The sequence below is a fragment of the Nanorana parkeri genome, unplaced genomic scaffold (genome assembly GCF_000935625.1).
Source record: "Nanorana parkeri isolate BGI_ZX_2015 unplaced genomic scaffold, ASM93562v1 scaffold130, whole genome shotgun sequence".
Classification (NCBI taxonomy): Eukaryota; Metazoa; Chordata; class Amphibia; order Anura; family Dicroglossidae; genus Nanorana; species Nanorana parkeri.
Window position 1 is genome coordinate 184,029 of NW_017306398.1, and position 14,867 is coordinate 198,895.

A 14,867-nucleotide genomic window follows, 5' to 3' on the forward strand; every position below is an offset into this window, starting at 1 on the left:
CCCCCCCCCCCCTCTATGTTTGTTATGTGTTCCCATTCACACATCATATCTAACAATAATTTAAAATAATATATTTCGTACCTTTTTAACAATGAATTTAGATTTCTGGAGATGTTTTTGTTTTCAAAGTGATGCTGGAGCTTAGAACAGGATAACTTCTCTTTTTTGTCTACTCCAAGTTCAAAGTGTTTGCATGCCAACATTCTGTTGGATCGGCAGTTTACATCACCTCTAGCCGCAAAACAATCTTTTTTGTTGTCTTGGCCTTTTTTCTGGAAACATGGCTTGGTCTGCCCATCATAGCCACTCTGCTTGAGGTGGTATCACCTCTTTCCTTGGGCATAGAGAGAATCTTTACCCTTCTTGTATTGGGTAACCTTGAGGGGCTGATGTTTCCCACATTTCTTGCAGTAGGTTTGGCAGGTTTTAGGTACGTTAACTATCTTGACCGGCCATGTAAAGAAGGACCAGGAACAGGAAGTGGTGTCAGAAGTGTCTATTTCTTACCTTTTAGATATCTCACCCTTGCATGCTCTTCTCTCAATTTCAGTAACAGAAAACTCTGACTGTCCAGATAGAAAGACTTGGAACAGACTCAGTACCTCCTCATTAACGTACAAGGTCTTCAGGGCTTGAGCTCTTTGTTAAGAGAGACCACCCTGTTCATCTAGTGATAATTAAATCTGCCAGCACAATACAGATAGTTAATTATAAGGGAAAAAAAACTCCTCCCATCACCCTAGACAGCAAGAACTAAGCAGGATTTTTCAGTCCTGGAATAAGCACAAAGAGCATCTAAACAAAAAGGTAAGCTGCAACTTTACATTTATTTTTAAACTTCTGCTATGTGAATGGGAACATGTAACAAATATAAAATAGGTGTTATCCTATTTTGGCTGCAAAAGTGGAAATGCACTTTCAGAATGACTTCATTGGATTTACTTTAGATGTTTCTGCAATTCTATTTCTTTCAAATATAAGTTACACTATGCATAGTGTGCCGTGTAGCCTTCCTGCACATGCCTATTGGATACTATAGACAAACAGGGGTTGATTTACTAAAGGCAAACAGGCTGTTAACTTTGCGAGGGAATCTGAACTTTGCGGGAGAAGTTTCCCTTAGCTTGGTGAATGTGATAAAATTTCACTTTTCAAATAATATCCAATCGTGGGCAAGACAAATAAAAAATAAGTATTTTTGCTTCCACATGATTGGGTGATGGAAGTCAACAGAGCTTCACTGCCTTCTCTAAGCTAGGGGGAAGCTTCCCCTGCATTCTGAATTGAGAAACCTAGTTGGATGACCAGCAAAATGTCTTCAAGAAAAATACAGCAAGTCCAGTTGCCTTGATTTATCTTTTACAGATATACATGACCTAGATGAATGAGAACCTTCACAGACATTGGAAAGTTTTTTTGGGACAAAGTCCAAAGTTATAGCGCTCGCCAGGGGAGTCGTTTTGAGGTTCAAAAGGGTCTCAGAGGTGATTGTAAGGTGAGCAGCTTCTAAATCGTGCGGACCGGGGTGTCCGACATAAGTGTGTGAAAGAAACAAAAAACAAAGGAAGAAGCGCTACGACCGAATGGGGATTGATGAGTGTGATTGCAATAAAGCAAGAAGTGGAAATGATGATCTAGGCCCGTCTCTGGTTTACAGTGATAGTTCGTGCTGGATATTGTTGCTTCCAGAATGGTGTTGGTTTGATCCGAGTTGGCGGATGAAAGAGAGAAAACAAAAAATATATAGAAAATTGGTGAATGTAGACTAATTCCTTGTAAGAATTTAAGTTGGTGTACCAGCAACCATCAGATCTGTACACCAACTGAAATTCTTCCAAGGAATTAGTCTGCATCGGAACCAACGTAATACTTTCCTCGTCGATTACATCACATTGCTCCGAACCTCATGGTGAGTCTCTACATCAGTGGTTCTCAACCTGTGGGTCGGGACCCTCTCCGGGGTCGAATGACGATTTGCCAGGGGTCGCCTAGTGGCTCTCGGGCGCCAGGAGAGAAACACTTTCTCCTGGAAAAATCGGGAGCCGCCATAAGTCAGAAAAAAAAAACACCATAGGAATGCATAGCTAGATTCCTATTGGCTATTTCACTTTGCAAAAGCCAATAGCAAACTAGCTATTGCATCCGCCTCTGATGCTGCCAATCAGCAGAGGGGGACCTGAAGTTCTCCATCAGGTCCCCTTCTAGTGATTGACAGCAGCAGAGGGCGGGTGCAATATGTATGTATTCAAGCAAAACAATATGTAAAACACACCTCTAGCTATGCATTCAATTTTCCCGGTCCGCAGCTGCAGAGATTGGGAAATGTCTCAGTGCCTGTGATTGGCACTGTCAGCTTCCTGGCGGGCTCGGCACGTGGAGATGCGAACACGCCCGAGCCCATCCCTATCAGTGACAGTACTGCGGAGTATGTACCTCATACATTATATAGCCACACACTTTAAATCCAATTCTTCTAGTTCCAGCTGCAGAGCCCGGTCCTGTCTTTGCCTATAGCAGTGGTTCTCAGCCTGTGGGTCGCTGTGTAAGGTGAGAGTCCTCCTCAGCTCTCTCCTAGCGCAGCAGTGTCCGTTCTCCTGCCACGCCTCCAGATGTTGCTGTAGCAGCCGCGTCATCCCTAAATTTTACCTTTGGGGGTCACCACAACTTGGCAAATGTTACCAAGGGGTCCCGGCCTCAGAAAGGTTGAGAACCACTGCTCTACATGGTCACACGTTGATACACATTGCTTGAGTTTCACCAATTTTCTATATATTTTTTGTTTTCTCTCGGCCATCTCGGATCAAACCAACACCATTCCGAAGCAACAATAGCCACCACGAACTATCACTGTAAACCACGGACGGGCCTAAATCATCATTTCCACTTCCTGCATTATTGCAACCATCACAGACATACTTCCCCTGGAAAATGCAACTTCCCTTGCCAAGTAAATAGCCTATTCTTTATACCTTTAGTAAATCAACCTCATGGACTCTAGTAATACCAGACCATGAACATATGACTGTGCTGATTTATTCCTTGGTAAATGCTTTTTTATTTATTTCTTTGAAAAGTATTTCATGTATACACACTCACAAAGGGATACTCATACCAAATATATCGCCACCTCGCTGATCACAACCTTCTTGACCCCTTATAATCTGGCTTTCGCCCCCTACACTCCACTGAAACCGGCCTCCTAAAACTCACTAATGACCTACTCACTGCTAAAAGCAAAGGCCACTATTCCCTACTCTTGCTATTAGACCTTTCTGCTGCTTTTGACACTGTTGACCACCTGCTCCTCCTCAAAAAACTCCAGTCACTTGAGCTACAAGACTCTGCTCTCTCGTGGTTCTCCTCCTACTTATCTATGCGCTCCTTTAGTGTCACCTACAATTCTAACTTCTCCACTCCTCTTTCTCTTTCTGTAGGGGTCCCCCAAGGCTCTGTCCTTGGACCCATTCTCTTCTCTATCTACACCACCTCCCTTGGTCAGTTAATACCCTCACATGGCTTCCAATACCATCTCTATGCTGATGACACCCAAATCTATCTTTCTACTCCACAACTCACCCCCTTGGTGTCCTCTCCTGTCACTAATCTACTATCCGACATATCCGTCTGGATGTCGCAACACTTCTTAAAACTCAATCTTTCAAAAACTGAGCTCTTGATATTTCCTCCTGCCCGTGCACCTTCCCCCAACTTTTCCCTTGAGATTGTTAACACAACTATCCATCCCTCCTCCCAAGCCAAGGTCCTAGGTGTCATCCTTGACTCGGACCTCTCCTTCACCCCACATCCAATCGCTATCCAAATCCTGTCACCTTCACCTTCGTAACATCTCCAAAATACGCCCCTTCCTCACCAATGACACCGCAAAACTACTCATACACTCCCTTGTTATCTCTCGTCTTGACTATTGCAACTCCCTCCTCATTGGCCTTCCACTACACAGGCTATCCCCCTTCAGTCTATCATGAATGCAGCTGCCGGACTCATCCACCTAACCAACCGCTCAGTGTCTGCAAACCCCCTCTGTCAATTCCTCCACTGGCTCACCCAAAGGATAAAATTCAAAATATTAACAATCAGTTACAAAGCCATCCACAACTCCGCCCCCGGCTATATCTCAAACTTGGTCTCAAAGTATCACCCTAACCGTCGGCTCCGCTCATCCCAAGACCTCCTGCTTTCCAGCTCCCTTGTCAACTCCTCCCATGCTCGCCTCCAGGACTTCTCTAGAATCTATCCCATCCTATGGAACTCTTTACCCCAACCTGTCCGTCTGTCGCCCACCTTGACTGCCTTTAGGCATTCCCTAAAGACTCATCTCTTCAGGGAAGCCTATCCCACCTCAACCTAACCGCTCAACCATCACGCTCTCAAACAATTCATCCCCACACAACTCTCTCATGTATCACTTCCTTCTCCATTTTACATTGTAAGCCCTCAGGGGCAGGGCCCTCCTAACCATCTTGTCGTGATTTGTATTGTGATTGTAATGTCTTCCCTATATTGTAAAGCGCTGCATAAACTGTTGGCGCTATATAAATACTATGTAATAATAATAATATATTTTTTTCTAGAAGAACTTTTACACAATTGGCTGATATTTTGTACTATTACTTTCTGTAACCATCACGCTAACGTTGGCCATTTTCAATTGGTCGCGATTCTCCTAAAGTAACCATACACATGGCAAGCACATGTTGGACTAGATACATATTTTTTTATATTTGGTTGGACTAATATCTTCAGGGGTTGGGATCACCGACAGGTAAAATATACCTCTTGCTTGTTAAACAGATGCAGAATTTTTGAATTAGTTGGAGATGAATAAGACTTCTCCGATGGAATTTATTCTCTCGGGACTCACTGACAGGACTAAACTCAACATTCCATTGTTTGTCATATTTCTGCACATTTACATCACAACCGTGGTTGGCAATATTGGCATTATTTATTTATGTATAACAAAGACACATCTTCACAAACCAATGTACTTCTTTCTGAGTAATCTTTCCTTTGTGGACCTTGTGTATTCTTCTGCAGTCACCCCCAAAATGCTGAGGGACTTTTTAAGTGAAACCAAGGCCATCTCTTTTCTTGGCTGTGCCCTACAGATGTACATCTTTGGGTCCTTTGCTACGATCGAATGTCTTCTTCTAGGAGTCATGGCCTACGATCGCTATGTGGCTATCTGTAGCCCGTTGCTGTACCAGGTCCACATGAGCAGCATCTTGTGCCTTGACATGGTGGGTGCTGCTTACTTTGGAGGTTTGGTGAATTCCCTTGTGCACACAGTTTATGCGTTTCATCTTAACATTTGCAGAACTAACATCATTGATCATTTCTTCTGTGACCTTCCACCACTCTACAAGCTGTCCTGTTCAGATATATCAATGAATGTAGTTGTGCTGATCATTTTAGCTGGTCTGGTCACCATGAGCAGCATCATACTCATCATTGTCTCATACACCAACATTGTCCTAACTATTATGAGGATAAAGTCAGCCCAGGGTAGATACAAGGCCTTTCAAACGTGTGCTTCTCATATTACTGTTGTTAGTGTCTTCTATGGAACTATCTTCTTCATGTATCTTCGTCCGTCTGTCAGCAATGTCTTACAGCAGGACCGTGTGGCTTCTGTGTTCTACAGTATAGTTATACCTATGTTAAATCCCTTTATATATAGTTTAAGGAATGCTGAGGTTATAGAAGCATTAAAAAGTTCTTGGAAATTTTTAAAATAGTAACTAATGTGTCAAAATCCCATCGAGAACTATCTCCATGCTCTTGCTTGCATCTTGATAAGGCCCAACTCAAGCCTAGATTTTGTATTTGGCTTTGGTTAGAGCAGGGAAAGATTAGAGCAGGGGTTTAAAATGTTTAACCAAAGAACTAGTCAACTGTCTTTCAGAGTGTTTGGGGGCCCATCTGTAGTCATTAAGATGAATGGTGCTTTGTTGTTCTCCATCATCGGTGTCAGTAGGATGAATGGTGCCTCATCATTGGTGTTAGTGGGCTTAGAAACTGGATGTGGGTGTGGAGGGGAATGGGTGATGGGAAGTTGGGCTGGGTGTGCTGCTTTCTAACACGTGTAATGAAAAAACAAAAAGGAAAGAGAGGAAGCGCCCCTACCAGGCCATAATGGAGGTGTAGGCTAGTCGGTAGGCCTTTGGAGTATTGATGTTGCGGATTGGCGTGATGATGATGAACCCAGAAGGAGTGTTGCGCCTCCCGGCTTTCGAAGTTGGGAACCAAAAGGAGGAGTAGAGAACGGTGGAAAAATGAAATTTCAGGAATAAATCGATCACATGTCTGGTGTGTAGAAACTCAGCGTTAGGTTAATGGTGATGCGATGTCATTGGCGAAGGTTGGAGCATTGTCTTAGAAACCTATGTGCTGTGATGAATAGATGCGAGGTCACATGTGATCGATTTAAAACTGAAATTTAATTTTTCCACTCCTTTTTTTTGGTTTCCAACTTCGAAAGCTGGGAGGCGCAACACTCCTTCTGGGTTCATCATCACCATCACACCAATCCGCAACATCAATACTCCAAAGGTCTACCGACCAGCCTACACCTCCATTATGGCCTGGTAGTGGCGCTTCCTCTCTCTCCTTTTTGTTTTTTTCCGGACTGTAGTATGCAGTTGGGTGCATAACAAAGAAGGACGTTTACATCCATTTCTTGAAGATTATGTAGATATTTTTCTGAAAATAAAAAAGATGTTTCTCTGAATTCCCTACGGCTCCGGCTAAAAGGAAAGTATATGCTCACTAACCATCAATATGTAATAATAGAGGAATAGATGTCTTTTGGTACTAAAAGTAACACAACTGTGAACCCCATGTAGAAATAAGTGTTATGGTAAAGATTTTTTTCATTGTTTGAAATAAACGTATTGAAAATACATGAATGCATGCGTGATATTTCTCTGAACCATAATGGAAGGTTTACCAAGAAAATATTAAAGTCCAAAAATATTTAATGAAAATGTTTTTGAAACTTTACAATAAGAATCTGGGTATCATTTATATAAATAAATCCGTTGAACGATAATATTGCCACCTTTAGGTCAACCTTAGGGGCAAACTTGATAGCAGATAATACACATTGTGTGATGCTTTGCATTCATTCTTAATGGCACCCCAACACACTTTAGCAGAGAATTTTCACTGCAGCATACTACGCCGCACGATAACACACTACTGTTATCCTGACTCCGATTGATGTATTAGCGATTTATCTAGGGTTGCCACCTTTTCTTCAAGCGAAACCCGAACACACTCTAGCGACGTGTGGACATTTTTTTGGGAGAATGAGTGGTGGCTTATTCAAATGTAAATAGCGCCACCGATTCATAAGTAAATATCACAGTTGAGACTATTTTCTGTGGGGGGGGGTCAGTAGCCCCTATCTTAATTTTGGTTGCCCCTGTCTGCCTGACATCTTGTGTTCCGGCTTCTGCTGTCATAAACCCAGACACAGCATTCAAAACCCGAACTGTCTGGGTGAATCCTGGGCAGGTGGCAACCCTAGATTTATCCCTTGCTGAGACCTCTATGTCTGGCCTGTATAAGTAGATATAATCAGTGCGGACAATTCTTATCTGATAGTGTTTTGTTTAGTGTCTGTTTAGTGTCTCCCTATGCTTCACCCTTCCTTCGCCTTCAGTGTCTGCTGGTGCTTCATCCTTCCTTCTCCTCTAGTGTCCCCCTGGGCTTCACTCTTCCTTATCCTACAGTGTCCACTTGTGCTTCACCCTTCCTTCCTTTCCAGTGTCCCCTTGTGCTTCACCCTTCCTTCCCCTACAGCGTCTTCACGGTGCTTCACCCTTCCTTCCCCTCCAGTGTTAAAAAATTTTGACGTGAGTTTATGGGTGGCTCGGGCCTCTAATTTGTCAAGTGACATCAATTTGTGAAGGTGTTCTTTCAATGAGGCTAAGGAAGGGGGGGCGGGTATTTCAGAATGGTCTTCTGTGCCGTCAACAGGCATAGATGCTCCCACCTGGAGAGGCATGTGGAGGAGCCCGTGGAGTCTGTGGAGAGGGAATTGGGCAGAGAATGGAATAAACATGTGACCGGTGTTTTGACCTCAGGGTCCCCGCATGAGCGGACATATAAGATAGGATCGTAGACCAGAAATGTTGGATCTTGGGGCACAGCCACATCAAGTGGTCCAGCTCGGGATACTGGGCATGGCATTTAGGGCAGGCAGTTAGCCAATGCGGGGGAGTACAGGCGTATCTCAAATTGAAAGCATAGAATGCTCTGTGGATCAACTTGAACTGAATCTCCCTCCATGTTTCGGAGATGATAGCCTTCCTAAGCGAGAGCCATCCATTGAGTAGCAAATGGTCTGTTTCCTCCACCGGTAATTGGGGGAACCTCGCCCATCTTTGGACATGGTTAGGAAACACGGAGGGGGAGTCAGGGCATACAGATGTCCTGATGTCCACCAAAAGGGTAGATAACGCCGTTTGTTGGGAGATTGCAGTCCTTTAACGTTCCATGTCACTATGTTCAGGGTGGGTGCCATAAAGACCGGAACGGGATTGAGTAGATTTCGTGTGTCAAATGCCAACGGCAGGTCCAGGTTTTCACGGGTGTCCCAATGCTCCCGAGAATACCCTGTAGCGTACTTGCTTGACGAACCTCAGGGGGTGTAGAAGAAGCGTGTGGAGATCTACAACAGCGGGGAGCATGTCTCCAGACACGTGAGAGCATGATATGTGGGTTAAGGTACTGCGGAACTCGAATGTGTTGGTTTGAGAACTGAAAAAACAAAAACACAAAAAAAGAGAAAAAAACAAGAGAACAACCATGGTACGTGACCACCTTTTTTCCCGATGTAAGCGTATTAAAGCTGACCACACGTGAGTACGATTCTAGTACTCACGGATCTGTGTCAGCGCTGTGCTTGAACCAAAATTAAGTGAATCGCGCCATCCCGCCATCCTTGGTATGAACTATTCCTTTGTGCCCATGAGAGCCATAACAATAGAAAATAGAAAATAAACAACAAGCGGATGGAAGATACCTGCAAAGAGGCAGCAAATAGGCCCGGAACATCTGCGCCACTACCGCTGCCAGTCCCGCGGTAAGTATATATCAAAGACACGATCTCGCCCCGTATTCCTTAATGTCCTCTTCTTCCGAGGAGGACTCTTCGACGGAGATGCTGAGGAGAAGTTCCCCCTAGAGTCAAGGAAACGTTGAGCTTGAGCCGCGGAGGTGAATCGCCATGCCTTGCCATCTTCCGTGGAGAAGCGTAACACTGCAGGGTATTGGAGCGCAAATCTTATGCAATGACGAACCAGAGCTTGGCAAACGTCATGGAAGGACCTCCACAACTTAGACGTTTCCATGGAGTAGTCTGCGAAAAGTAGTAGCTTAAGACCCTCTACTGCAAGGTTGCGTTGAGTGCGGTAGGCTTGGAATATACTTTGTTTATCATAGTAATCAAGGTAGCGCACTATTACAGGCCTAGGTTTGGTGTCGTCTCTGGGTGGGCCCAATCTATGCGCCCTCTCAACCTTGCAGTTTGCCGGCAAGCCCAATGCCTTGGGTATGGTATTGGCACAGAATGCGCGGAGATCAACTGGTTTTACAGTTTCTGGTATGCCAATCACTCTCAAATTATTGCGCCTGGAGCGGTTTTCCAAGTCATCCACCTTCTCCTGCAGAGTATGTATGCGTTTTGCCATGTCGCCGTAAGCACGGTGAGAATCCGTAGCGTCATCCTCTATAACACTTATGCGGTGCTCCATGGCCTGTATACTTTTCCCAAGAGTTTCTAGGGCTGCATTCATCTTGCCCAAGTGAAGCTGTAGAGTATCAGCAATTATGGCTGCTATATCCGCTTTGAGGTGTTTGGTCACCTCGGAGGCTATCAATGCATAGTCAATGGCTGTTGTGGCCGTGGATGCAGGGGTTAACTCACCCTCGGATGTGCCTGTGTCACTCCCCTGCAGCATGTCTTCGGCGGCCATATTGGCTGCATCTGCCTTGTCTCCCTCATCAGAGGATCGCTCTGTGAGCGATCTGCGCGCTCGCGGCTGCAGGTCTATGTATCTGTCCATGTTTGGGGATCGATCGGCAGGCTGTGGGAGTCTGGTCGGGTGTGGGAGATGCTGCGTTATGCAGAGGTAGGCGGATGGTGGGACGGAACTCCGGGGCACTCGTTTAGATCATCGGGCGCCGGAACCGGAAGTCCGCTTTACCCTTCTTTCCCCTCAAGTGTCCCCCTGTGCTTCAACCTTCCTTCTGCTCCGGTGTCCCTCTGTGCTTCACCCTTCTTCCCCTCCAGTGTCCACCTGTGCTTCAACCTTCCTTCTCCTCCAGGTGTCCCCCTGTGCTTCAACCTTCCTTCCCTCAAGTTTCTCCTTGTACTTCACCCTTCGGTCCCCTCCAGTGTCCCCCTGTGCTTCACCCTTCTATCCCCTCCAGTGTCCCCCTGTGCTTCAACCTTCCTTCCCTCAAGTGTCTCCTTGTGCTTCACCCTTCGGTCCCCTCCAGTGTCTCCCTGTGCTTCACCCTTCCTTCCCCTCCAGTGTCCCCATGTGCTTCACCCTTAATTCCCCTCCACTGCCTCCAGTGTCTTCTGGTGCTTCACCCTTCCTTCTCCTCCAGCGTCCCCCTGTGCTTCGCCCTTCCTTCCTATCCAGTGTCTCAATCAGGGTCCCTACATTCCATTGTGTGCACCATAATTAATTTTAGAGTATTATTTACTGAAAAAAATGTGCAGCATAGAACGTGTGCGCAGAATGAAAAAACAAAATGGCTCTGGCAACTAAAGGGTTACAATGTTGTTGTTATCTGTTGTCATTACAGGAAATCTAATTCCATGATTGTTTTGTTAAATCTTAAGCTTAATTAAAAAGCCTCAACTTCCGGTTCCGGCGCCCGATGTAGCGGACGCAGAGTGTAGAGCTCCCGCGCGGCCAAGGATAATCTTTATATAAAATCGTGCCACGGCACACCACAACCCGAAATAGTCAACCGACTAATTACACTACCTTCTATAATACCAGGAGCATGGACAAATTTCTCGCTAAACGGCGCACAGGACCGCGGGGAAAAGGCACTCCAGTCCGGGGTAAGCGGCCTCCGACCCAACATAAGATGGCAGCCACTCCTGAGCGTCAGGATGCCAGCGCCTCCTCGGAAGAAGAAAGCCGTTTCCCAAGAGACAAATAACATATAAATAACGGACTACCTCTAAGGAATGGTTCAGCTGAGTATTTCTGACACATCTCTTGACAGTTACACCCGTATCATGCCTGTAAGTTTACCATTGTAGTTGTGTTCCAATGGGATATGGTGCGGTGAAAAAAATCAGCTTCTACCATTTTTAGATTTGATCAATACAAGATCTATAACTTTTAAAGCTATGAGATCAGCTTGCTTCTCAATCCGGGGCTGAGGTCATGTCGGAGCTGTAAGTCTCTGTAAATGAGCCATGGTAGGTGATATTGTTCTTGAATGTTAACATTATATTACCAACATGAACACTATATAGACATGAAAGCCTTTTGATTCCCAGATATATTTGTCAGGATCAAGATGAGTAAAAACGTTTGGTAAAGGTATCAGGGAAACCAGGGGTACCCACAATTTTTTGTCTTGAGATCTACTTTTCAAATGACGAGCTCAATGAGATCTACCAACAAAAAAAACACCTTGATTTAAAAAACAAGCACATTAAAATCATTTTAATGGGACTAGTGCCTCTCTCACGCACGCTCTCTCCTTGCGCTCTCTCTCCTAGTGCTCTCCCCTGTATCTCTCTCTCTCCTCTCTGCTGTCTTTCTCTCTTGGCTGTCTCTTCTCTCTCTGCTGTCTCTCTCTCTGCTGTCCCTTCTCTCTCTCTCTGCTGTCCCTTCTCTCTCTCTCTGCTGTCTCTTCTATCTCTCTATCTGCTGTCTCGTATCTCTCTTTCTCTGATGTCTCTTCTATCTCTCTGCTGTCGCTTCCCTCTCTGCTGTGTCTTCTCTCTCTCTCTGCTGTCTCTTCTCTCTCTCTCTCTGCTGTCTCTTCTCTTTGCTTTCTCTTTTCTCTCTTTCTCTGCTGTCTCATGTGCGCTGTCCTGTCATCCTGTGGTGTTTGTGTGTCTGAATGTGGCCGATTCTGCACACTGGTGATAGTGTGTCAGATGCTGCAGACATGGAGAGGTGTTTTTCTCCTCAGTATACACTCGGGAGGGAAACGGGTTTGACACACATGATAAAACTCCCAGTTTAACTCAAAATATACCCCAGTGGTTGACAGAAACCGGGATACAACACCCCTTCCCGTCTGCAGCGTCTGACACACTCAGCCACACTAGCACCGCAGGACGACAGGACAGAGGGAGTTCAGGTCAGTGAGCCAATCGCAATCTACCAGTATTTGCTTTGCGATCCACTGGTAGTTCGTGATCGACCTGATGGGCACCCCTGATGTAAACCAATACAGAGTAAGACAAGAAAAACTTTTATTTATAAAAAAATGTACATAGCTATTCATCCAGACTGAATGTACATTTGTCATGTGCGAATTAACCAACTATAGTGAGAATGGGGCAAAATCAAATGTTTTCAGGTTATTTTTTTCTTCTGGTCGAATGTTCTTACGGGCAGTAAAAATAGGTTCATTCATGAAGAACATTTAGTGACTTGGGGAAAATACCTCATAATGGCCATCAAATGGACCTGAGGATCATAAGATATAAATGCATCTTAGTAATAAGAGTTACAATGTAACACTTCTAGAAATCTCTGGGGGAATGATCAAATGCGTGTAAACAATGCAAAATCACAACTGGGATACAGTTGTCACTCCAGGAAAAGCCTGAACAAAGACTTTCTTGGCAGCATCACGTCAAGTGTTATTGTAACAAAAGATGAAGATTTAAAAAGATTTAAATCAAGTGAAATTACATAAACATAAACAATCTTATATACATTGTTAGTGACTGTGGTTAGATCTACTGCAAATTAACCTAGAGTATGTGTTTAAGTGAGATGAAGCTTAGGAGCTCAGATGAAAGCAAGGCAAAGACTGGGAGAAGATACAAACACAATGCATGGAAACTAACCCACAACGATAACAGTTCTGAACCCAGGATGATAATAGTTCTGAAACTAGAATGATAACAGTTCTGAACCCTGAATGATAACAGTCCCAAAATCCCCAATGATAACAGTCCTGAACCCAGAATGATAACAGTCCTGAACCCAGAATGATAATAGTCCTGAACCCACAATGATAACAGTCTTGACCACTTTGACACATTCAAAGTAGAAAATAAAAAAGTAAAAGACATACAGTATCTCCAATGAGCATCTGAACACGGAAATACAAGAGAGGGAAAAATGGAAAGGAAGACACATTATTGTAGCGATGGGTATCTGATTGGGCTTTTCGTGCGTCATTTGCACTGATTCAAGGAAGATGCTAGCACCAAAAAGGAAAGGACAATCTCTTGGCAAGGCCTACACAGAATACTTTTGTCTCTACGGTCATAGTTGGTCATTGCATGAAGGTGCCAAGGTTGCATTGACTGTAGGAAGCTTCAAAGATAGAAAATATTTCACAATTTGGAAGAGGTCTTGGGATCCTCATCCCAGTGATAGGACTTTTTTCAGCATGTTATCTTGATACACCACAAACCTAAGAGTACAACCAGACATACAGAAGACATGGAAAGCAAGAATATGTATAAAGTTCCCAGTGCGATGGGGATACTTCATTAAGACACACTCACAGTTTATAAAAAATGAAATATCAATCTTCAAGTATTTTTTCCCGTTTTGGATACAGTGGGGAATTTTCATCAGGTTATTTACTTCTGTCTTTGACGCCATCGGAGATTTCTTTCCTTGAAAGTTTAGCAATGAAGTGCATAAAGTGCGTTATATTAAAAATCATATATGTGACATAGCGATAGCGCCAGCCAGCCACACAAGAGGAGTGTGAAAACAAAATTTTCTGACGCCCAGTCAAAACATTAGCTTTCGGAGATGGTGGAATTAATGCTGGAACTTTACAATATAAGGAAGACATTACAATTACAATACAATTCAAGATGGTAAGGAGGGCCCTGCCCCTGAGGGCGTACAATCTAAAAGGGAGGGAAAAGTGATACATGAGGAGGTAGCTGTGTGGGGATGAATTGTTTGACAACGTGATGGTTGAATGGTTAAGTTGAGGTGGGATAGGCTTCCCTGAAGAGATAAGTCTTTAGGTATTGCCTAAAGGCAGTCAGGGTGGGAGATATAAGGACAGGTTGGGGTAAAGAGTTCCAGAGTATGGGAGTGACTCTAGAGAAGTCCTGGAGGCAAGCATGGTAGGAGTTAAAGAGGGAGCTGGAAAGCAGGAGGTATTGTGTGGAGCGGAGGGGACGGTTAGGGTGATATTTTGAGACAAGGTTTGAGATATAACCGGGGGCAGAGTTGTGGACGGCTTTGTAAGTGATTGTTAATATTTTGAATTTTATCCTTTGGGCAATTGGAAGCCAGTGCAGGGATCGGCAGAGGGGGGTTGCAGACACTGAGCGGTTGGTGAGGTGGATGAATCTAGCAGCAGCATTCATGATAGACTGAAGGGGGGAGGAGCCTGTGTAGTGGAAGGCCAATGAGGAGGGAGTTGCAATAGTCAAGACGAGAGATACAAGGGAGTGTATGAGTAGTTTTGCGGTGTCATTGGTGAGGAAGGGGCGTATTTTGGAGATGTTACGAAGGTGAAGGCGGCAGTATTTAGAATTGTGATCATAACACTAACTCACCCTGAAACCGAACTCTAACCCTTCCTGCACCAATACCAGTGTAAAATTCTGCTACTGGAATCCTGTGCTTTGCTACTTATTCATATGC

General features: G+C 44.5%; 1 protein-coding gene and 1 pseudogene across 1 annotated transcript; one reads left to right on the forward strand and one right to left on the reverse strand.

Moving 5' to 3' along the window:
- The window catches only part of LOC108784848, a 13,822-nt pseudogene extending 9,159 nt beyond the window's left edge, over positions 1-4,663 (reverse strand).
- A 175-nt stretch (positions 4,664-4,838) lies between these two features.
- LOC108784849 (olfactory receptor 1009-like) lies at positions 4,839-5,759 on the forward strand. The gene has a single exon (XM_018553791.1). It carries the CDS (start codon positions 4,839-4,841, stop codon positions 5,757-5,759), a length of 921 nt encoding a protein of 306 aa, XP_018409293.1.
- The last annotated feature ends 9,108 nt before the right edge of the window (positions 5,760-14,867 follow it).

What these genes read in the sequence shown, in the direction of transcription:
- LOC108784849 (XM_018553791.1), top strand. Translation starts at nt 4,839, where the DNA reads ATGAATAAGACTTCTCCGATGGAATTTATTCTCTCGGGACTCACTGAC.